Source organism: Ranitomeya variabilis, chromosome 4, assembly GCF_051348905.1.
Source record: "Ranitomeya variabilis isolate aRanVar5 chromosome 4, aRanVar5.hap1, whole genome shotgun sequence".
In the NCBI taxonomy this organism is placed as follows: domain Eukaryota; kingdom Metazoa; phylum Chordata; class Amphibia; order Anura; family Dendrobatidae; genus Ranitomeya; species Ranitomeya variabilis.
The window spans coordinates 667,226,312-667,252,014 of record NC_135235.1 but is presented as its reverse complement, the minus strand read 5'-3'; the positions used below and the strand labels follow the sequence as shown (position 1 = coordinate 667,252,014).

At 41.8% G+C, this 25,703-nt stretch overlaps 1 protein-coding gene across 1 annotated transcript in view; it reads left to right on the top strand.

The window, feature by feature from the left end:
- The window catches only part of LOC143768192 (uncharacterized), a 49,281-nt gene extending 25,098 nt beyond the window's left edge, over positions 1-24,183 (top strand). The window contains exons 11-15 of the mRNA XM_077256883.1: positions 8,364-8,543; positions 8,627-8,750; positions 8,833-8,930; positions 9,237-9,318; positions 21,664-24,183. Of these exons, the coding sequence (XP_077112998.1) occupies positions 8,364-8,543; positions 8,627-8,750; positions 8,833-8,930; positions 9,237-9,318; positions 21,664-22,604 (1,425 nt within the window). The 3' untranslated portion in view covers positions 22,605-24,183. The remainder of the gene's footprint in view (positions 1-8,363; positions 8,544-8,626; positions 8,751-8,832; positions 8,931-9,236; positions 9,319-21,663) is intronic.
- Positions 24,184-25,703: the final 1,520 nt, after the last annotated feature.

Sequence of the window (25,703 nt, the reverse complement as noted above, 5' to 3'; positions counted from 1 at the left end):
TCCCAAGAATTATAGACCTATATCGTTATTAAATGTTGATCTCAAACTTTTTACATCCATCATTACCACTAGACTAAACAAATTTTTACCTACCCTCATTCACCGAGACCAAGTGGGTTTCATACCCAATAGGCAAGGCCCCGACAACATTAGGAGAAATTTAAATATTATACATTCAGCAAACTACCACAAACAGCCCCTGCTATTATTAGCTTTAGATATAGAGAAAGCTTTTGACTCAGTCTCCTGGTCCTACCTATTTGAAGTCCTATCTAGATTTGGCATCCCTCGCACCCTTATTTCATGCCTCCAACTATTGTACGATAGCCCTACAGCCTACCTGAAACTCCCGTCAACTAGACCTACTCCTATCAACATACAAAGGGGGACGAGACAGGGCTGCCCACTTTCTCCAGCCCTGTTTGCCATGGCCATGGAGCCACTAGCTGAGGCAATAAGGCTTAACCCGAACATACTAGGGCCGGCAGGATTTGACGCACAATATAAGGCAAGTTTGTTTGCGGATGACTTATTGCTGACTTTGTCCAATCCACTTATCACTCTCCCAAATTTATTTTCAGTTCTACGTAGATTTGAGTCGATATCAGGACTCAAAATTAATGTTGACAAATCCGAAGCTCTATTTCTTAACACCGCTAAGGACATGCAAACAAATATTATCTCCCAGTTCAAATTTGTAAAAAATGAACATTATATAACCTATCTCGGAGTTAACCTTACCTCTCATAAGTCGACCTTATTCAAATGGAACTACCTCCCATTAATAAAAAATTTCCGAGCTGACTTAACCAGATGGTCTGCCATGAAGTTGTCCTGGTTGGGCAGGTTGCATGCAATTAAAATGGTCTCTCTGCCCAGATTTCTGTACTTATTCCACTCTCTCCCCATTCCGTTGCCCCATGAGACCTTACATGAGGTCCATTCCATGATATCAAAATTTATTTGGCAGGGAAAAAAAACCAGAATCCGTCAAAAAACTATGTTCATACACAGAAAGTTGGGGGGGCTTTCCATGCCTAACTTTACACTCTACTACAAGTCAGCACAGCTGGCCCAATTGACTAATGCCTGCGCTGCCACTTATGCTCCAAGATGGGTTGGCCTGGAATCGTCCCTCTTGTTACCATTTTCCTTGCCTGGCCTTATGTGGTCCACACAAAAACTACCAAAAGGCCTACACATTACAGCACCTTTCACAGCGCATTCCCTGATCCTTTGGAGGAAGGAAAGGTTTAAATTTGAACTCCAATCTAAGTCCGCCCCACTGACTCCCCTCTTCTGTAACCCCATGTTCCCACCGGGTCTTGATCCACGTTCTTTTGCTTGGTGGAAACTAAATGGAATTACCACGCTGAAACACCTTTGCTCACCCTTTAATATAATTCTATCTAGACAAGAATTCCTACATAAATACAATCCTCCCGCTAATGAAACCTTTCGTATCTATCAGGTTTTCCATTTTGCGGAACAGCTTCTACAACATAAAATCCCCCTTCGCGCGACTAGCTTTGAACAGAGATGCATGGATGACCCACTGGGAAGGGGAACCATTTCTCTGCTATACAGTTCTCTTAATGCGGCACATGGAGTTGACAAACTACATTACATGAAACAGTGGGAGGAAGACCTGGGTATCCAATTAACTTTGGAAAACTGGAGGCGTTGCTGTGACACAGTTTCCAGGGGTAGTCATCAAGCCTCCCTAGCAGAGACATCCATTAAGGTCATGCACAGAACATACCAAGTCCCAAGTAGACTCCACACTATATACCCCAACATTTCTGATAAATGCTTTAGAGGATGTGACGCAGTGGGCGATATGAAGCATATATGGTGGGAATGTCCGATAGTCTCGACTTTATGGCGGGAAGTAAGATTAATAATTGAAAAAATGTATGGCAGGGCAATACAACCTGACCCGACCACATTCCTCTTGGGAGCCAAGTACCCAGGATTTTCTAACAAATTCCACAAGCTAATAAGCCAGTTGCTTATGGCCGCTAAGCTACATATAGCTACCAAATGGAGATCGCCATTTCTCTCAGTCCAATCAGTTAGAGATAAAATGAATACAATCCTCTTATATGAACGTATACATGCGACTAGGGAAGATATGTGGGAGGCCTTCTACCAGATTTGGAAACCGTGGATGGATCTTAACATGAACTTGAATCTTGAACAAACCTTGACTTTATCTATTTGAGATTCCATTATCTTATGAGAGATTCTGATGACACTGGGGTTGAGCCTGTGTGGGGTGGGGTGCGGGGAGGTGGGAGGCGGAGCTCGCACAACGGAACAAAGTATAATCTTGTCTTGTAAATATACTGCAGTTTGCCGCGAAGAAAAAAGTGCAGAATCTCATTTCTCTCCCCTTTTTCCCTCTTTTATGTCCCCCCATGTTCTTGTCTCGTCATATTTGTATTTTTGAATCTGAGTTAATGTATGTACAGCTTTTTCTCATTGTTTAGTTTAATGCCTACTGAACTCCCTTATAAGGGAATCTGTTGTTCAATTGATATGTTATTGAAAATAAAAATTATTGAAACTAAAAAGTTAGTTTGTTTTTAAAAAGTGCTCTTAAAAAGCCATAGCTGATTTGTACACACTGCATGTGTTTAAGTACATCACATATGCATCTGCAATAGAAAAGGGATAATTTTTAGACCTTTTTTTAAATTTATTTAAGAAAGCAGTGCTGGTTGTGCAGAGTGTTTTTAAATAAGTTGATTACCAACCATTTACCCATATATGTTGTGGATACATAGCCATTACTAAGGATGGGTTTGAGTTAAAGAGCTCAAAAGGGGTTGGATACAGTCCTAGGAGACCTCAGAGAGACATCCACATTTTGTTAAACCAATTGGGGGCTTTTGGAGAACTTTCAATTCATAACTTATAGTTTGTCAAAATCCAATTTTTTTTTCTCCACTTACCAAATTAATTTAAAAAAATGTGCTCATCTTGAGATGCAATTTTACATGATTCTATAAATTTCTCCTGATTTTTTTTAAACCCCAAGATCATGTCCTCTACCCAAGTGCGTTAAATAAGTGACTGCCAAAAAATGTCACAAAAAATGCACTAGATGTCACAAAAAATGCACTACGATGCAGTCTGTCATTGCCCTCTCCAACAGGAGAAAGGCCCCCAATAACTCTCCTCCCGAGCCAGAAGACTACAGCGAGGGTCAGGAACAAGTAGCCTCCTCTAGTCAAAGCCAAGGGAGAACCAATCTTGCCCCTAGCATCTGACTGGGCTCCCTCCCAAGCGAGAACTAGGAACCACTGATGGTCGGCTCCCCTCCCGAGAGAGGAGAGTCAGAGGAAGCAGAACATTATAACCACACACTCCCTCCCTAGACCAAGGATTGACCCTGTAAGGGTATGTGCAGATGTTTAATAATTGGCAGTGCTTTGGACACAGCACATCTACATATGACGCTGCATGTCTCTGGACCATTTTTGGCATGGGATTTCTTGAAATCCCATCCACTATGCTGTAACATCTGGACGTTGTGCAAGTACGCAGCGTCCAACCCACAGCGTTTACTGACCGTGCGCACCTGTCCTTAGGGAACTACAGCCTTAAAAGTCTTAGTGACAAACGCCCAGTGATAGGGTGACACACAGTGAAAAACAATTGAAATAAATAATGAAGGTAATCCAGTGTAATTCTAGCCGGACTTTTGATGTTGAATTTACAAATCACCCAGCCTAGCCAAAAAGGCCAGAAAAGAGTGTGTGCACAAATGTATGTGAAAATTTGAAGTGCTTGTGCAAAAGTGCCAAAACTCAAGTCCTGTTCCCATTCCTGGCGAGTTAAGGCTCCTCAGGGTAATCATTCCTGGAGCAATTCACACCTCGGGCTTTCAAACTTACCCAGCCTAATGGCATCGAACGTAGAGGGCCGCGGTTTCCACCGTATGACTATATAAGCCACCCTTCATAGTACCAAGCGTACCATGCCCAGTGTGCATATTGTATCACTCTACGAGGGCGGCCCCCCAGATCAATCCGCCTTCTTGAAGGATACTACACTTGATTTTAGCTAAAAGAAGTAAACCCCTCCTGACCCCACACATAAACTTCCCCTCATTCAGCACCATGACAACCAGCACAGCAGAGTCCTGCATACACTGAGGCCCCTGATCATGTGACCCCTGACTCCTCCCCTCCTGTGACCTCATCACAGGTCCTGTGCGCACAGAGCAGCCATATATGTGGTGTGCGGCTCTGCGGGTGGAGGTAGGTGCTGGAGATTCCCCATTACTGGGCGGGGGCAGTAACCCCTTCAGTACTAGGACTATTTTGGTGATTTTCTATAGTGACCCTCCAGGTGACAATTCTTCTTCATCTCCCTGTGATGTAGCTGTGTGAGGGGCCGGTATCTGCGGTGTCCTCTGTACGGTGTAATAGAAGCATTTTGGGGGCATATAATTCCAGAAGATAGAACTTATTATGTGATTTTTTTGTCCTTTTAGCTGTATTTTCTCTTATTTTTTTGTGTTAAGAGTCATATTTGTTAATAGAACCGTTCATGGCTGACATTGTTAGACCCTGGAGTTCCATTGCATCTTATTACTATGTTGGAGGGTCTTAATAGGGTCACAGAGTCAGCTCCCTAACTTTGTATCCCCATAAAGAGGTCAAAGAGCTGAGGCTGGGGGTTACCTCTAATCACAGCTGTTATAACGTGATCCCAGTGGTCAATCAATAGTATTTTCAGGTGCTTACTGTCACATACTATTAAAGTAATCATAGAGGATTAGAAACTGGACCTGGGCGATCAGTGTGACTAATATCAATCAAATATCTGGCTGGCATTTGTATGTAGAAAGACAGTGATGGTTTGTCGTATTGTACAAACAATAGTGCAAAATTCCACATCACCCACTATACAGGGAACCAATCCAATAGCTGATACCTTCTACCGATCTATGGACAGGATGTATGAGATGTTGGCTGTATGATCACAGCCATTTTATGTTTCACTCTGATACCTCCTGCCCACTCCATGGACAGAATGTATGAGACGTTGGCTGTACGACCACAGCCATATATATTTATCTGATACCTTCTGCCCGATCCATGGACAGGATGTATGAAATGTTGGCTGTATGATCACAGCCATTTATGTTGAGTCTGATACCTTCTGCCCGATCCATGGACAGGATGTATGAGACATTGGCTGTACGATCACAGCCATATATGTCAGAAGAGATATTGGTCAGAAAGGTCGGTCCCCACCCACTGCTAGAGACTTAGAAATTCACAGCACTTCTTTAGATATACAAACAATTTATTGCACGTTTAAAAAATCAGACTTCTGCACAGACATTTGAGGGTGGAGAAATTAGAGACATGAACTGTTATTTTTTAACGTTTCAACCACGGCTGTGGAGTTGGAGTCGGTGTCCATTTTGGTGGAGTCGGTATAAAATGGAGACTCAGACTCCTAAAATATATAATAAATTGGGTACAGTAGTACAATGCAGTTTGAGATGTCATTTTTTTTCGTAAGATTTTGGGAACGTTGTGAAATGTCCTATAAATGTCTGTTCTATCATGATCTAAGGATATCAGCTTTAAGTTTAGATGAATCTGTGCTGCACTTTATGTATATGCTCAGTAGTGAAGCAGTGCTGTAGAGTCTGGATTCAAGTTGGAATCAGAAGTCAAGGAAATTGAAGAGTCGGAGGTTTGGCTTACAGACTCCACAACCCTGGTTTCGACGCTTCCCGGGTCTTATTCATAATGTTACTTGATGTAAGTGAAAAACATGTGCTCTCTCGCCTTTGTCAGAGACGCACATGACAAATGCGTGGGAGCGCCCGTTCTTCACTTACATTAAGCGAGATTATGAATTACAGTTTTATTGATAGGAAAGCATGGGAAAATAGGATGGTCAGCATTTTGGTCTGTCACAGACTTTGGTTCCCGGCCTATGTCCATCAACATTGTTCATGATTATGGCTTGAGACAGACCAAAACATGGGCTGTCGTATCTATTTTCATATTCTGACTTGTCAATAAAACTTTAATTGCATATTTAAGTGAGTTCAGTGTGATTAATATCACAATATGTAAACTCTCATCACCATTTACATGAAAGTATAGGAAGTAGTAAGCGCTACATTATAATCTATCAGGCCCTTGCCTGACCCTCCCATATATACTCCTCACAATGGCAGGATTACACTTCTTTCACCCTTTGACTATACTTGGATTTTATTTTTCCATGAAATGAAATGTATAATTACAAGCAGTCCAGCTGCTTCTTCTTTCCACCATTGCAATCCAAATCTTTGGCCACTTCACTTTAGACCAGAACTTAGCAGAAACGCATTGGTATAAGGTCCCCCGGCCTCAAGACTTCTGGCTGAATCCAAACCCCAGAGGTCATTGCACGTCATAAGATCACAACATCAACGTTGAGACCTTATGAAGCGCAATAACCTCCAGGGCCTGGACACAAATTTAAGCCCTGGTCTTTAATAAAGGGGCTGGAGTTGTGGCATGTGATGGAGAAAGAAGAGGATCATATGGTAGCCATAGAGGACAGTGATGATGTGAGGCCCTGATCCTACTTAAATATTCGGGTTACGAACTAAGCTACAGAATGTATCGAATTTGTAGTCTGCGAACTGCCTATATGTACTAAATGGTAAAACACTGAGTAAAACGGTCACTGAAAAAGGTTTGGACGTATGGGTGGACAGTAAACTCAACTTTAGTGACTAGTGTCAGTCAGCTGCTGTCAAGTTAAATAAAATGATAGGATGCATTAAATAAGACAGATGCTTAGTCAGAAAGCCTATATATATATATATAAATATCAAAAGACTGACCATCACTTCCAAACACAAAACAAGTGTGTACTTAGTGTGTGCAAACTAAGAGTTGTAACCTCTATATATAATAACAAATAAAGTTGCACGCTGTAGCGCTGCAGCATGCAAACATGTATGAAATATGAATTGCAGTCATGATTCATAAACCTGAAGTCATATAAAATAACTAGACTTTGCGTCTGAGACTGGATAACCCCTGCAATAATCAACGCAAAAGATGATGCTTTACTGTAAGAACAGTGAGACTATGGAACCCTCTACCACATGATGATGTAACAGTCGATTCACTAAGGCTAGGTTCACATTTGCGGTTGAGGCCGCAGTGTATGATCTGCATGCGCAAACGCATGCTTACGCGTTTATCTGAATCAGCTTACGCATGATGGCAAAAAAACGCAGCATTTGCTTGCGTTTTTTTACATGTGTCTGCGCTTTTTATGCGCATGCGTTTGATATTTCCATGAGGGCATGTCTCAATGGGTGTGTCTAAATCAGTTCCTGTATAATAAGAACCTGGCACTCAACTTGTTGTAATGCAAGTGGATTTATTCTGTTCCAACTGGTGGTACAGTAACAGAAAACGTTTCGGTCTCAACAGCGACCTTCATCAGTTACGTTTTGTAAGCACTACTGAGGTGAATGATTACACTTAACTAGTGAATTGGACAAATCGGTACTGGTATCCCGTGAGTGGAGAAAATGAACTCGTAAGGAACAACATGCAAGCAGCCTGACATGTAGAGCTGCCGACGCGGAATCCACGCTTCGGACACAAATGCAAATGTGAAACCAGCCTAAGAAAGTTCAAGGAGGCCTAGCTGCCTTACTTGAAAAATCTAATATTACAGGTGATGGGGATAATGCAGGGAACTAGTCCGATTGCCATATGTGGAGTTGGAATGGAATTTTTCCCCTAATATGGGGCATTTAGCATCTGACTCATGTTTTCTTTGCCTTCCTCTGGATCAGCATTAGGTTACAGGTTGAATCCAATAGACTCGTGTCTTGCTCCAACATTAGGACTATTAACTATGATAGGTGTGGATTGCAGCTATTGGACATTGATAGCACAACCTATTAAAATGCCAATAATGTCCAAGTTGGGACAACATCTTTACTATCTCCTCATATGTTTCCCCTTATTATTTCCAGTAATTGTATTATTACATGGGTTCGTTTATGTTACATCGGCTCATCTTCTTCACATTCAGGTCCGTACGATATCAGATCCTCAGTGAAAATCTTCTATATTTAAAGAATTTTCCTGATTGACCCATCAAGGATGGATAGGGACAGGGACAAGATGGCTGAGAAGTTATTACACCTCACCATAGAGATCCTCTTCCAGCTTACTGGAGAGGTGAGAGATTCTGATGACCTAACATTACATTATTCTTTTCTATGGGATTAACAGATGGACGGAACTGGAGAGGTGAGGAATCTGGAAATATTTGTAGTGAGATTTATTAATGTGTCTCTCCGTAACCAGGGTTACACTGTAGTGAAGAAAACCTCTAGTGAGCACTGTCAGACCCCTGTGTCTGAGAGATGGGGAAGACCCCTGAGCCCAATCACGGGGCCTCCACCTCAACCCCTGATCCATGAGGACATCAATGACCAGAAGATAATAGAACTAGCCTACAAGATGATTGAGTTGCTGACTGGAGAGGTGACTCTGCTGGGAATGCTGGGACATTATACAGTAACGCTATGAAGGGATCAGGGGAATGACGGTATCATTGTATGTGTCAGGTTCCTATAAGGGGTCAGGATGTCGCAGTCTATTTCTCCATGGAGGAGTGGGAGTATTTAGAAGAACACAAAGATCTGTACCAGGAAGTCATAATGGAGGTTCCCCAGCCCCTCACATCACCAGGTAATAGACAGGGCTAAATACACACGGCCTATAATTATCTATATATAAAGAATGAATTCAGTCCCGTTTGTGTTTCCTCCAGATCTATCCAGTAAGAGGACAACACCAGAGAGATGTCTCCGTCCTCTTCTTCCACAGGACTGTAAGCAAGAAAATCCAGATGTTCCTCAGGATCATCAGGTACATCGAGTCATGAGATCTTTCCTATGATGTGTAGACGTCTGTGAAGGTCTTGTGCTCATGCTTATGTAATAAGAATGGTGAAGATGACAGGATTAGAGCTGATCATAGACATTAGTTGTTTGAAGCATCTTACAAATGTCTAGTTATGGACACTGTTGGCTGGAATAAAAAAACAAACAAATTAGATTCATACCAAAAACTTGAAGTAATTTAACTGCAATACCAATGTCTGTCATATTTTGGTTGCTATACATCATGTTAATTATTAAGCTTTCTGTAATATTTAAAAAATATTTATTTCAGGATGAAGATCTGGACAATATTGTTACATATGTGATAGGTGATGATTGGTGTAAAGAGGAGATCCCAACAGATAACCTCCCAGGCGAGTAGTATAATTTAGATTGAACACATTCACTGGCTGATGCTATTATATGTTATATTTCAATGGTATGTTAGAGTATTTGATTTAAAAAATCTGTATTGTAATGAATGTCAGAAAAACAAAATTTTTTATTAAAACAGTTTCAACACTAAATTTCAGTGAGCAAAATTGGCAGATCCTATCTCCATAAATTCTGTTCTGGCCGTTCAGATGAGACCACTGCAGCTAATCACCAGCCAGAGTTTAAAATGGCATTTGGACTGAGGGCGATAGGCCAGAATGAAATATTACCTAACCTGCACTCATCCACAGCACATTGGACAATTGGACACATACAGAGAGGAACTTATTCATCGTGTACCTTGCTTGCGTATCATTTAGCAACAACCTTCTTACGTGCTTGTAGTGCTTGTCTTTGCTATTTTATTGTCTTCCTGATCCCTCCTGTTTTCTGACCTTCGCTCAAATTCTGATCATCTGCTTGTTTTACTATTTTTGTCCCTTGTGACTTGACCTCTTGGCATTGACCCTGCGTGGTGACGCTTGCCACTGGTTCGCAGTTGGTATGTAAAAGTTCACTTGAAATCAGAAAGCCATGTCATCCTGACTTTTTTGCCTTTTGAGGCATCTTCAGGAGTTAATGTAACAGACTAGCCATTAGGCAACACTATGCAGAGCCAGATCAAACAGAGGATGTATCAGCTAGAGAGATACATTTCGGGTCTGATTCAGCCCAAAAGTTTGTTTTTGAAAAACTGATTATGTACAAATCAAAAGTGTTCCAAAGCCTCCAATTGCCCTGAAAAGACATGGATGGCACTCTGAGGTCTCCAGTGTCTGTGTCCAACCTCTTTAAAGTCCTTTAACACAAAGACAGCCTTAGTAATATCAAAGTCACAAACACATATGGCAATGGATGAATGGATAGGAACTGGTGGCAATGGACAAAAAATTATCCCTTTTGGGGTAGATGCCTGCAGGTGTTAATATACTTATGCGAGTAGCAGCAGGTTTAATTTGAGAATAAAGATACAATGACTTATAGCCATCCAAGAATTCTCCCTTTTTTGTGAGCAGTTTCAGTTTTGTTATAATTACCCTGTGAAGTCTATGGTTCCCAGCAGAACAATATGGGACATGATGGACAAACAGGAGATGTGTGACTGTGTAATGGGAGTGGTAGCAGCAACAGTATGCCTATAGTTTGAAGAACATGCATCAGATGTTCAACAGTGTAGGGGAGAACAGAGTGGCAGCAGTACAGTATGGATCACAATGGACAGTCAGGAGATATTAGGCTATATAGGGTCAGTGGTAGCAACAGCAATGTAGACTTTGAACATGATGGACAGGCAGGTAGCATCAGGCTACGTAAAGGAAGTGGTTGTGGCAGCAGCAGTATAGCATGGAACATAATAGACAGGATATGTCCAGCTGTTTGGGGGGGGTAAAAGCATCATTACAGCATGCAACGTGATAGACAAACAGCAGCAGTGGTTTCATTGGACTAGTGGTAAATACCTAGTACCTACTGTCAACAAAAACTTGTGTAATTATTGCCATCAGCGGTAATAGTGTGAAAATCCTCATAGATCCATGCCGGATTTATATTCACATACGTTTTCCATGCTTGTGGAGGACAGCCTTGTCTGTTTAGATATGACAATACCATCTGCCACTCTGAATAGCTTCGTTGACAGTAAGCTTGAAGTTGGAAAAGGCCACTGGCAAACTAGGACAGTTCTTGCTGCAGGCCCAGTCTTCTGAATGAGGTCCACTGGGTAAAAATTAAGGGTGTCTTATAGAAAAGAGGCACAGCTCAGATACTACCGAATCTGGTTGTTCAGGTTTTGTGTCTGTTTGCTACAGCGACCTGATGCATATAAGTTATGAAAAAATAACTGATCCATCTTGTTCCAGAAATTGTGTAGGCTACTAGTGCTTCGGCTACTTGTTGTAGAGGTGGTACTGTCAGGGGTGGTAGAGTTGTTACTCAGTGGGGAGCAAAGAGAAGCTTTCCAGTTAGACATGGTACCAGCTTGTATCATCTGCTGAGCGAATCTTGGGGTATAGTTGGGTACACAACTAATCCTGATAATCCAGCAATTTTGCTTTCAAAAGCATGAAAAATTTCCCCCATTTTTCTTTTATACCAAGGGTCTATTCAATAGACATCCCTATTCTTCATGCTAACTATACACCTGTCAGCAGGTAGGGAACAAAGCATGTAACTTGCGTTCATTGTCAGTGTGACGATTGTCAGTGTGACCAAGAACTGTTGTATTTTGTTCTCTACCCTTTACTGCAATGGTTGGTCATATCTAGCATTGATGTAATTCTGCTTTCTGTGCTTACCAGTGTGACCAAGAGCGCAATTATTTCATACTCCACCACACACCGCCATGTCATAGCGACAGTCATGTGTCTTGATTTGAACCCTTGATTCTGTGTTCTGTTCTCAGCAACTCTTCCTGCTGAGCCACAACAGATACACCTTTTCTTTGGGAGTTTTAATTCTGTTTTTCTGTCAGTATTGGGTAACAGGTGCTTTTCATTTACTCTGTCCTATCGCCTTTCAGGTGCAGCTTTAAACACCTTCCCACTTCTAGTGTTTCGTGCTGGTGATAAGACTTTTCTGAATTCATTTAGTTTGTGTTGGTTGCAGTTGTTTTGTATGTGATTTCTTTACTCCTTAGAAGACTACTTCTCTACCGAACCTAAGAGCTGCTAAGGACATTCATGGTAAGCCATCGAGTGGGGGTGCTATTTCACTGTCTTCGGTTGCCAAACTTCGTGGTCAATCTGGGTCAGAAAAGGGCTTTTCCTAGTCTGGACAGGGATCAGATTGAGGTGTTTATCTCCCTGGTTTGTATGTTACCCGTATGAATGTGCTTTGTGCATCATCACTATGGTGTCAGCCTCACCCGTAGCCAAAACTGTGTCCATCTCCTCATCCTCCCTAGATCCTCATCCTTTTCTACATCATCCTGCAGATGACCAATTTTCTTCAATTCCCCAACAGCCCCGGGGTAGCGATCATTAGGTGGAAGCTGTTCATTCTCTATCCCTTATTGAATCAATTAGCGGAGAGACATCCAGTAGGAAATCTACTGCTCAATGCAGGTCAGCAACTCTTCCACTCTGTCGCTTCTATTGCTTTGGTAAAGCAGCCATTTCAGCAATGCAGAGCTTCAATTTACACATATGAAAGGAGTAAAGGGGAGTGGAAACTACATTCTGCTGTATTGCTGTTGGACACAAAGATGTTCATTGAAGTAGAGATGTTTGAGCATGCCTTGACCTGCCCAACTGTTGAGATGTTACTAGCCCCTCACCTGTCCTTGCAGTTAACATTGTCATTGCTCCAAGCAAAATATTTACCTAGCGGGCTGTGAAAAACATATACTGGCCCTTGCTGCTCTATGCTTCGATGGTAGAGTGCACTTTACAGTGCAATGACAATTCCAAGTAGCAGTCCGCCTTTTACAACACGTGAAAATACAAAGTGACAATTACACCACCAACTACTTGGCCAAGTAAGGTTTCATTTGGCATACAAGGGGATGAGTGGGCACATATTATTGTTTCTTGTCCACACATTCAGCTATGGATGAGGAATATTCAGCATACGGCAAGCATGAAGATGATGACAATGACCAGGCACTACTTGTAATGAAGTCTGGCTACTTGAATGAAAATGAGGTGGTGGAGGCTAAGGCCGGGGTCAGACATAACGTATAAAAATAGCCCTCTATGTCTGTACTGCTACATACATAGGCAGTTAACTGGTTCATGCAGCTTTACATGAACACCCGAGCCTTACACTATGGCTGGTCCAAATAACTAAAGCAATTGTTACCATCCACCTCTCATAGTTACATAGTTATTAAGGTTGAAGGAAGACTAAGTCCATCTAGTTCAACCCATAGCCTAACCTAACATGCCCTAACATGTTGATCCAGAGGAAGGCAAAAAAAAAAACCATGTGGCAAAGAGTAAGCTCCACATTGGGGAAAAAAATTCCTTCCCGACTCCACATACGGCAATCAGACTAGTTCCCTGGATCAACGCCCTATCAAGGAATCTAGTGTATATACCCTGTAACATTATACTTTTCAAGAAAGGCATCCAGTCCCCTCTCGTGACTCCCCTTTTCCTCATAGTTTGTAAGCTTGCGAGCAGGGTCCTCATTCCTCCTGGTATCGGTTTTGAACTGTGATTTCTGTTATGCTGTAATGTCTATTGTCTGTACAAGTCCCCTCTATAAGTTGTAAAGCGCTGCGGAATATGTTGGCGCTTTATAAATAAAAATTATTATTAAAAATACGGTCCGTTTTTTACGGCCGAGATACGCAGAAAAGTTCCTGAACAGTGATCCGTATGTTATCCGTTGGCAAGGTGTGGCTGCGTATTTTGCGCATGTAACCCTCCGTATGGCGAGATTTTCTCGCCGGCTTGCAAAATGGACATATAATGGATCCGTGGGCTCAAATATTCATGAAAACATACAGTACAGACCAAAAGTTTGGACACATCTTTTCATTTTAAGATTATTCTTTATTTTCATGACTATGAAAATTGTACATTCACAATGAAGGCATCAAAACTATGAATTAACACATGTGGAATTATATACTTAACAAAAAAAGTGTGAAACAACTGAAATTATGTCTTATATTCTAGCTTCTTCAAAGTAGCCACCTTTTGTTTTGATGACCGCTTTGCACACTCTTGGCATTCTCTTGAGGAGCTTCAAGAGGTAGTCACCGGGAATGGTTTTCACTTCACAGGTGTGCCCTTTCAGGTTTAATAATTGGGATTTCTTGCTTTATAAATGGGGTTGGGACCATCAGTTAGTTGTGTTGTGCAGAAGTCTGGTGGATACACAGCTGATAGTCCTACTGATGTTCGAATTTGTATTATGGCAAGAAAAAAGCAGCTAAGTAAAGAAAAATGAGTGGCCATCATTACTTTAAGAAATGAAGGTCAGTCAGTCTGAAAAATTGGGAAAACTTTGAAAGTGTCCCCAAGTGCAGTGGCAAAAACCATCATGCACTACAAAGAAACTGGCTCACTTGAGGACCACCCCAGAAAAGGAAGACCAAGAGTTCTGAGGATAAGTTTATCCGAGTCACCAACCTTAGAAATCGCAGGTTAACAACAGCTCAGATTAGAGACCAGGTCAATGCCACACAGAGTTCTAGCAGCAGACACATCTCTACAACAACTGTTAATAGGAGACTTAGTGCAGCAGGCCTTCATGGTAAAATAGCTGCTAGGAAACCACTGCTAAGGACAGGCAACAAGCAGAAGAGATTTGTTTGGGCTAAAGAACACAAGGAATGGACATTAGACCAGTGGAAATCTATGCTTTGGTCTGATGAGTCCAAATTTGAGATCTTTGGTTCCAACCACCGTGTCTTTGTGTGACGCAGAAAAGGTGAACGGATGGACTCTACATGCCTGGTTGCCACCGTGAAGCATGGAGGAGGAGGTGTGATGGTGTGGAGGTGCATTGCTGGTGACACTGTTAGGGATTTATTCAAAATTGAATGCATACTGAATCAGCATGGCTACCACAGCATCTTGCAGCGGCATGCTATGCCATCCGGTTTGCGTTTAGTTGGACCATCATTTATTTTTCAACAGGACAATGACCCCAAACACACTTCCAGGCTGTGTAAGGGCTATTTGACCAAGAAGGAGAGTGATGGGGTGCTACGCAAGATGACCTGGTCTCCACAGTCACCAGACCTCAACCCAATTGAGATGGTTTGGGGCGAGCTGGACCGCAGAGTGTAGGCAATAGGGCCAACAAGTCCTAAGCATCTCTGGGAACTTCTTTAACCCCTTAACGACCGCCGATACGCCTTTTAATGGCGGCAGTTAAGGGTACTTAAACTGTGGAAAAAGTGAATAGCGCGTCCCAGAGTCGGATTTTCTCTGGGGTCTTGGTTAGCCGAGACCCCAGAGAACATGATTCAGGGGTTTTTTACCGACCCCCGGTTTGCGATCGCCGGTAATTAACAGTTTACCGGCGATCGCAAAAAAAACAAAAAAAAAAGCGATTTCCCATTTAATTTCTGTCCTCCGATGTGATCGCACATCAGAGGACAGAAATGGGGTCCCCGATAGCCCCCCGATACTCACCTGTCCCCCCCGGTGCTCCTCGTGGCTCCCGATGGGCACCGCCATCTTCTTCCGGCCAAAAAATGGCGGGCGCATGCGCAGTGCGCCAGCCGGCACCCGAAACATCTTTGGGGTCTCGGCTGCTGGGGGTAGCCCAGGCCCCAAAGAAAATGATCGGGGTCGGTTTTTACCGACCCCTGTTTTGCGATCGCCGGTAATTAACTGTTTACCGGCGACCGCAAAAAAAAAAAAAAAAAAAAAAAAAAAAAAAAGCTATGTGTAATTCTCTTTCCTCTGATGTGATCGCACATCACAGGACAGAGAAATAGGGGGATTCGGGGACCCTGTTATACTTACCGGTGTCCCTGGGTCCTCCTGTGTTCCCTCCTGGCCGCCGGCTTCTTCCTCCGGTAAGAAAATGGTGGGCGCATGCGCAGTGCGCCCGCCATGATCTGCTGGCCGGCAGCTAGAGGAGTTGGGGATAAATTTAGGGTTAGGGTTAGGGTTGGGGCTAAATTTAGGGCTAGGGTTGGGGCTAAAGTTAGGGTTAGGGCTAAAGTTAGGGTTAGGGTTGGGGCTAAAGTTAGGGCTAGAGTTGGGATTAGGGTTGGCATTAGGGTTGAGGTTAGGGTTGAGATTAGGATTAGGGGTGTGTTGGATTTAGGGTTCTGGTTGTTCTGGGGTTAGGGTCGTGATTATCATTAGGGTTGTGATTAGGATTATGGATCGGGTTGGGATTAGGGTTGGAGTTAGAATTGGGGTTTCCACTGTTTAGGTACATCAGGGGGTCTCTAAACACCACAGCCAATTTTGCGCTCAAAAAGTCAAATAGTGCTCCCTCCCTTCTGAGCTCTGCCGTGCGCCCAAACAGTGGTTTACCCCCACATATGGGGAGTCAGCGTACTCTGGATAAATTGGACAACAACTTTTGGGGTCCAATTTCTCCTGTTACCCTTGTGAAAATAAAAACTTGGGGGCTAAAAAATCTTTTTTGTGGAAAATTTTTTTTTTATTATTTTCACGACTCTGCATTATAAACTTCTGTGAAGCACTTGGGCATTCAAGGTTCTCATCACACATCTAGATAAGTTCCTTGGGGGGGGGGGTCTAGTTTCCAAAATGGGGTCACTTGTTGGGGGTTTCTACTGTTTAGGTACATCAGGGGCTCTCCAAACGCAACATAACGCCACAGACCATTCTATCAAAGTCTGCATTCCAAAACGGCGCTCCTTCCCTTCCGAGCCCCGATGGGTGCCCAAACAGTGCCCCCCACATATGGGGTATCAGCGTACTTAGGACAAACTGGTCAACAGATTTTGGGGTCCAATGTCTCCTGTTGCCCTTGAGAAAAAAAATTGCAGGCTAAAAAATCATTTTTGAGGGAAAAAAAAGATTTTTTATTTTCACGGCTCTACGTTATAAATTTCTGTGAAGCACTTGGGGGTTTAAAGTGCTCACCACACATCAAGACAAGTTCCTTAAGGGGTCTAATTTCCAAAATGGTGTCACTTGTGGGGGGTTCCCACTGTTTAGGCACATCAGGGGCTCTCCAAACGCGACATGGCGTCCGATCTCTATTCCAGCCAATTCTACATTGAAAAAGTAAAACTGCACTCCTTCTCTTCCAAGCTCTGCGGTGCGCTCAAACAGTGGTTTACCCCCACATATGGGGTATCGACGTACTCAGGAGAAATTTCACAACAACTTTTGTGGTCTAATTTCTCCTGTTACCCTTGTACAAATAAGAATTTGTGGGCGAAAAGATCATTTTTGTGTAAACAAAATGCGATTTTTTATTTTCACGGCTCTAATTTATAAACTTATGTGAAGCACTTGGGGGCACAAAGTGCTCACCCCACATCTAGGTAAGTTCCTTAAGGGGTCTAGTTTCCAAAATGGTGTCACTTGTGGAGCGTTTCCACTGTTTAGGCACATCAGGGGCTCTCTAAACGTGACATGGCATCAGATCTCAATTCCAGCCAATTCTGCATTGAAAAAGTCAAACGGCGCTCCTTCTCTTCCTAGCTCTGCGGTGCGCCCAAACAGTGGTTTACCCCCACATATGGGGTATCGGCGTATTCAGGAGAAATTGCACAACAAAATTTATGGTTACAATTCTGTTTTTACACTTGTGAAAATAAAAAAAAAATGGTTCTTAAGTAAAATGTTTGCAAAAAAAAGTTAAATGTTCATTTTTTTTTTCCATATTGTTTCAGTTCCTGTGAAGCACGTAAAGGGTTAATAAACTTCTTGAATGTGGTTTTGAGCACCTTGAGGGGTGCAGTTTTTAGAATGGTGTCACACTTGGTTATTTTCTATCATATAGACCCCTCAAGATGATTACAAATGTGATGTGGTCCCTAAAAAAAAATGGTGTTGTAAAAATGAGAAATTGCTGGTCAACTTTTAACCCTTATAACTCCCTAACAAAAAAAAAAAATTTTGTTTCCAAAATTGTGCGGATGTAAAGTAGACATGTGTTAAATGTTATTTATTAACTATTTTTTGTGACATATCTCTGATTTAAGGGAATAAAAATACAAAGTTTGAAAATTGCAAATTTTTTTAAATTTGCCATATTTCCGTTTTTTTTCATAAATAATCGCAAGTAATATTGAAGAAATGTTACCACTAACATGAAGTACAATATGTCACGAAAAAACAATCTCAGAATCAGCAGGATCTGTTAAAGTGTTCCAGAGTTATAACCTCATAAAGTGATAGTGGTCAGAATTGTAAAAATTGGCTCGGTCATTAAGTACCAAATTGACTCTGTCACTAAGGGGTTAAGATTGTTGGAAGACCATTCCCGATGACTAGCTCTTGAAGCTCATCAAGAGAATGCCAAGAGTGTGCAAGCAGTAATCAAAACAAAGGTGGCTAGTTTGAAGAACCTAGAATATAAGACATATTTTCAGTTGTTTCACACTTTTTTGTTAAGTATATAATTCCACATGTGTTAATTCATAGTTTTGATGCCTTCAGTGTGAATGCACAATTTTCATAGTCATGAAAACACAGAAAAATCTTAAAATGAGAAGGTGTGTCCAAACTTTTGGTCTGTACTGTATATCTACTATATAATTGTCTAAGGGGTACTTCCGTCTGTCCTTCTGTCTGTCGGTCTTTCTGTCTGTCACGGCCTCTGTCTGTCATGGAATCCAACTCGCTCATTGGTCTCGCCAGCTGCCTGTCATGACTGCCGCGACCAATCAGCGACGGCCACAGTCCGATTAGTACCTCCCTACTCACCTGCAGTCAGTGCCCGGCGCCCGCTCCATACTCCCCGCAGTCACCGCTCACACAGGGTTAATGCCAGCAGTAACGGACCGCGTTATGCCGTGGGTAACTCACTCCGTTACCGCCGCTATTAACCCTGTGTGACCAAGTTTTTACTATTGATGCTGCCTATGCAGCGTCAATAGTAAAAACATCTAATGTTAAAAATAATAAAAAAATTATATACTCACCTTCCGCTGCCTTTCCCTCTCCTCGCGATGCTCCAGTGACCGCTCCATGCAAGCGGCAGGTTCCAGTGGCAAGGATGGTGTGCGAGAAGGACCTGCCATGACGTCACGGTCATGTGACCGCGACGTCATCACAGGTCTTGCGCTAGAAGAACCTGCCATGATGTCACGGTCATGTGGCCGTGACGTCATCACACCCTGGGACCGGAAGCTGCCACCTGCACCGCACACAGGCGACAGAACTACAAGGGGCCCTCGGAAGGGGAGTATATGTTTATTTTTTAACCTGTGACATACGTGGCTGGGCAATATACTACTTGGCTGGCCAATATACTACGTGGCTGGCCAATATACTACGTGACTGGCCAATATACTACGTGACTGGCCAATATACTACGTGACTGGCCAATATACTACGTGGCTCTGTGCTGTATACGTCGTCACTGGGCAATATACTACGTGGCTGAGCAATATACTACGTGGCTGAGCAATATACTACGTGGGCTGTGCAATACGCTACGTGGATGTGCAATACGCTACGCGGATGTGCAATACGCTACGTAACTAGGCAATATACTACGTGGCCTGTGCAATATACTACGTGGACATGCATATTCTAGAATACCCGATGCGTTAGAATCGGGCCACCATCTAGTACAATATATATATATATATATATATATATATATATATATATATATATATATATATATATATATATATATATATATATATATATATATTTTTTTTTTTTTAATACAGAGCTAGATAGCAGAAAAGCCGGTGATTCAATTGCCAGCTTTTGCCAAGTCTTTATCAAACCCGACAGGATATGAGACTTGGTTTACATACAGTAAACCATTTCATATGCTATATTTTTACATATTCCTCACTAATAATGTTAGCAGTGTGTGTGCAAAATTTGGGAGCTCTAGGTGTTAAAATAAAGGGTTAAATAACGGAAAAAACTGGCGTGGGCTCCCACGCAATTTTCTCTGCCAGAGTGGGAAAACCAGTGACTGAAGGCAGATATTAATAGACTAGAGAGGGACCATGCTTATTGGCTCCCCCGGCTAAAAACATCTGCCCCCAGCCACCCCAGAAAAGGCGCATCTGTAAGATGCGCGTATTCCGGCACTTAGCCTCTCTCTTCCCACTGCCCTGTGGCATTGACATATGGGGTTAAAGTCACCTTGCTATTGAAAGGCGACATTAAGCCTGGTTAATAATGGAGAAATGTCAGTAAGACATCTATCCATTATTATAATATTAGTAAAGGGTTAAAAATACACATTTATTTCATTAAAATACTTTATTCTTAAACACATGGGGTTTTATTATCTTTATTGTGCGCTCAATCCAACTGAAGACACTCGTTCTCCTGTAAAAAAGGAAATAAAAAGAGCAACAATATCCCATACCTGTCCGCCGTACAGTCATGTCCCACAATGTAAATCCATCGGAAGGGATTAAATAAAGTTACAGCCAGGAGCGCTGCTAATACGACTGCTCCTGGCTGTAAAAGACTGAGGAATGAATGAAATGATGGCAACTTAGCTTCGGGGACTTGCAGTGCCGTCATCGAAGCTGCGACCCCTGGTGGCATAAACTCATATGAACTGTAGCATGAGAAAATATTCAGAAAAATTCAGACGTTACAGTTCATATTATAATATAAGGTGACATTAACCCCTTATTGCCCATATCCCACCGCTACTCGGGAGTGGGAAGAGAGTGGCTAAGTGCCGAAATTGGCGCATCTTACAGATGCGCCTCTTCTGGGGTGGCTGGGGGCAGATGTTTTTAGCTGGGGAGGCCAATAACCATGGTCCCTTGCTAGGTTATTAATGTCTAACCCAAGTCACCTGGCTTTCCAACTCTGGCGGAGAAAACTGCGTGAGAGCCCACAGCAGTTTTTTCAGTGATTTAACCTTTTATTTTAACACCTAGAGCTCCCAAATTTTGCACACACAAACTACTAACATTATTAGTGAGGAATATTTAAAAATATAACATTGTTTACTATATGTAAACCATGTCTCATATCCTGTCAGGTTTGGTAAGGAGCTAGCAAAAGCCGGCAACTGAATTACTGGCTTTTATGCTGTCTAGCTCTGTAATAAAGATATAGAGATATATATATTTTATACACACACACACACACACACACACACCTATTCTATGTGTGGACATTTATTTTAGCTATTCTGTTCTAACCTGTCAGTGTGATTTTACTGTACACCGCACTGAATTGCCGGCTTTTCTATAGAACACCGGCTGCGTATTTCTCGCAAGTCAAGTTCTCGGAATACGCTGACAATCGCCCATAAAATACGGCTGAGAAATATACGTCTGATGGAAGTTGCCCCATAGAGAAACATTGGTCCGAGTGCAATGCGTTGTTTTTGCGCTTCTTATACGTCTGTATTTCTCTCTAGTGTGATCCCGGCCTCAGAGATGGCTTTACCTAAAGGGGATTCTGCTTCATGTGCACGTGTACGTTAGTTGAAGCTTATGTAAAGCTAAATGGCCGTCACTAGCCTCCGAATCCTTCCTTTGCTACCCCATTTTTTATTGTCTTTACTATAAAGAAATAAAAATTAGTTTTTAGCTTGTGAGTACCTCCACAATTCTATATACAGTTATGAACAATTGTTTTTTTTCTGAAAAATAGTATTTTATAAAATGTAATTATTCATAAATTCAACACACCGTTATTGAAAAGTAATAAAATCACTTTTATTCTTAGCAGATGACTGTACCTGGACATTAGATGGATATCCAATATCTTCAGACTTTAAAGCAGATGATTATGGTATCACAGAAGATACATATGAAGAGCACAGTATTATCCCAGCTACACCTCCAGATCTTTACAGCAAACATCTATCATCTGATCCTGTTGAAAATTATCAATCTGATTCATCACAGACTGTAAAGCAAAAGAAAAATAAGAGAAAGAATGTTGAACATAAATTTGCTCACACAGGGGAGAAGCCATATTCATGTTCAGAATGTGGGAAATGTTTTACCTACAAATCACATTTACTCAAACATGAAAGAATTCACACAGGGGATAAGCAATTTTCTTGTAGCATATGTGGGAAATGCTTTATAGAGAAATCGCATCTTGCTAGACATCAGAGAAGTCACACTGGGGAGAAACCATTTTCATGTTCAGAATGCGGAAAATGTTTTATAGACAAATCACATCTTGTTATACATCAGAGAATTCACACTGGGGAGAGGCCATATTCATGTACAGAATGTGGAAAATGTTTTAACCAAAAATCAGTTTTAGTTGCCCATCAGGTAACTCATACAGGGGAGAGGCCATATTCGTGTTCAGACTGTGGAAAGTGTTTTACCTACAAATCATATTTTCTGAAACACCAGAGAATTCATACAGGGGAGAAGCAATATTCTTGCTTCAAATGTGGAAAATGTTTTATTGAGAAATCTCATCTTGTTCGACATCAGAGAAGTCATACAGGGGAGAAGCCATTTTCATGTTCGGAATGTGGTAAAGGTTTTATAGAGAAATCACATCTTGTTACACATCACAGAACTCACACAGGGGAGAAGCCATTTTCGTGCCCAGAATGTGGAAAATGTTTTACCCAGAAATCTCATCTTCTTAAACATCAAGGAAATCACACAGGGGACAAGCCATTTACTTTTCTTACTTAAGGTATTGACAAAATGTAAAACGAAAAATACAACCGTTAAAACCAAGGTAAAGTCACAGGTCCACAATAGAAAGAAAGAACACGTAAAATTACTATATGATTAGGAAATGTATATAATGACCAATAAAGATATGTTATAGAACAGCAAATTAAATTCAAACAAACATGTATCAATCATGTCATAAAATATTTCACATCTACACATGTGGATAATTACCCTTCCGTTAAAAGAAGAGAAAGCTCACAATAGTCTCTGAAATAACGTGAAACTGAAAAAAGTAATTTTCAATTTACATTTATTGAATATCAACTAGTGAAAATCAGATATTGCTATTGTATTTTAATTTAAAGGGAACATGTCACCAGGTTTGGCCTATATGATGTAAGAGGAAGGCCACCACCATTCAGCACGGTGCCAGGGAGACTGTGTGGATGACGTAGAGACGTGTTATTCACATGAAGCAAGAAGGAGGTCGGCATCGCAAGAAGATAGTGCTGAACCAAGAACATCGACACTGCTCGGACATGATCACCCCACAGGTGAGTATAATAAAAGCTCTTTTTCTTCTCTTTCACGTCAGGTTGGGGGCAGATATATAGCATTATAGAATACTGTATATCAAGCCTGAAAGGTGGTGGCTTTACCTCATATCAGCTAAACCTGGTGACAGGTTTACTTTAACAGAAAACTAAAAAAAAAAAATGTATGAAACTGGTGATGGTACCCTTATCTTAATATTCTGTTACACATCACTACAAACAAATGATTTCTGTGGCGCTCAATAAGACTTCTGCACCTGTCCACAAGTATTTTGTCCCACTCCTCATGAGCAACTACTCCTGGTGTCTCGGGTGTAGAGGTACCTTCTCCAGACTGCAGGTTTCCGATGTTTAGCTCATAGTCATTCCCTGGATGTTTTTAGCTGTGTGTTTGGGTCATTTATCCTGTTGGAGGACCAATAACCTGTGCCTAGATAGTCTTGAGATTTAATTGTACTCTGCACAGTCTCATGATCCCGTTGTACTAGATGTCGCAAATCAGGCTGTAAACATAACCAAGCAACTATGTTTCACACAGTAGGTACAATGTTCTCTTCTTTGTAGGCTTCATTTTTGCATTTATGAACATAAAACTGATATGACTTGCCAAAAAGCTTCACTTTATATCGTCTGTCCAAATGACATTATCCCGGAAGCTTTGTGGCTTGTCAATATGCATTTTAGCAAACTCCAGTCTCTCTTTTCGATTTTTTTGCTTTCCATAGTGGTTTCCTTTACAATCGTGACCGATGGTGCGATCTGACACTAATGCTCAATGACCTTGGAGTTCACCTCTAATCTATTTGGAAGTTGTTTTGGGCTGTCATTTCTGTTGTCTGTCTAATTTCCTCTTATGGCCACGTCAAGGGAGGTTGGCTACAGTCCCATAGATCTTGGGTTACTTTCACACTAGTCCGTCGGTACGGGCCGTCGCAATCCGTCGGCCCGAAGTACCGACGGACAGTGTGCTAATTGATCACAACTTGGGCAGCGGATGCAGTCTTACGACGCATCCGCTGCCCAGTGTGATGAGCGGGGAGGAGGGGGCGGAGTTTCGGCCTGCGCGGCCAAAAATGGCGGACTCGACGCACAAAAAGTTACATGTAACGTTTTTTTGTGCCGACAGTCCGCCAAAACACAACGCATCCGTTGCACAACGGATGCGACGTGTGACCATACGTCGCAATGCGTCGCTAATGTAAGTCTATGGGGAAAAAACGCATCCTGCAGACAACTTTGCAGGATGCGTTTTTTCTCCTAAACGACGCATTGTGACGTATGCAAAACTACGCTAGTGTGAAAGTAGCCTTTACACTGCTGAATATGTGCAATTGTAGTAAGGTGTGTAAATCTAGAAGTGGGAATCAGAGCACACAATAGGGTGATACCCCATGGAGGGAGATAAGGAGAGTGCTGGTTACGCTCTCCTGGTGGAGTTGTGACAGGCACAACTCCTATGTAGGCTTTTCAAAACAGCTGCTGCTGCCCCATGGCTGGTGGATAAATCCTCCAGGAGATATTGAATCTAGTTGGATGAATACATAGGTGGGATACTGGAGTAAATCAATTCTTCAGAAAGGATGATGAGGAAAATGCTTTTTATTTACAACACATTTCAACTAGTGATGAGCGAGAATGCTCGTTACTCCAGGTTTCCAAGCATGCTAGGGTGATCTACGAGTATTTTGGGCATACTAGGAGATTTAGTTTGTGTCGACACAGCTGCAGGATTTGCGGCTGCAAGCCAGCCTGAACACATGTGGGGATTCCCTAACAAACAGGAAATCCCCACATGTATTCAGGCTGTCTAGAAGCCGCAAATCATGCAGCTGCGGCAACACAAACTAAATCTCCGAGCATGCCCAAAATACTCGGAGAACACCCGAGCATGCTCAGAAATCTCGAGTAACAAGCATACTCGCTCATCACTAGTTTCAATGCCATAACGGCGTCATTTTTCAAGTGAAACAAACACTAATTACATTTGTTTGTTTTTTTAACTTGAAAAAGACGCTGGTAAGAATTTATTTACTCCAGCCTCACAGCCCACATTCATGTTCATTCAACTGGATCCAAGTATGGTACGAGGAAATGGTCTTATAGCATTTACCTTTAACATGTTTGGCTATAATTTTCTTTGTAATTTCCTCAGAAAACTGTCTTAAATTTTTTTTTTTTGTAGCCACATTCAATGTGGTACACACCATGACACCAAGCAGCACAGTGACCACTTTTCACCTGTTAAGCAAGCAGACTGACTAATTATAAATTTGAAAAAGACATCTCTGATGAAAATTACCGAACACACCTTGGTTTAAAATATCCATATAGTCAAATTATTTTCAATTGTTTCTAGAATACCATCATTTTTGTCCAGGCCAATTTAATTATTATTATTATATTTTCTGTTGAACCACAATTCAGAAGCAATGTTTGGTTTTCATTGGTTCATATTCATTACATTTAAAACTGGAAATATTTTTTGTCAGTTTCAAGTTATTCGCATTATTATGCGATGACGTCACTGCCATGTGATTGCCCTAATCACCTGGCAGTGACG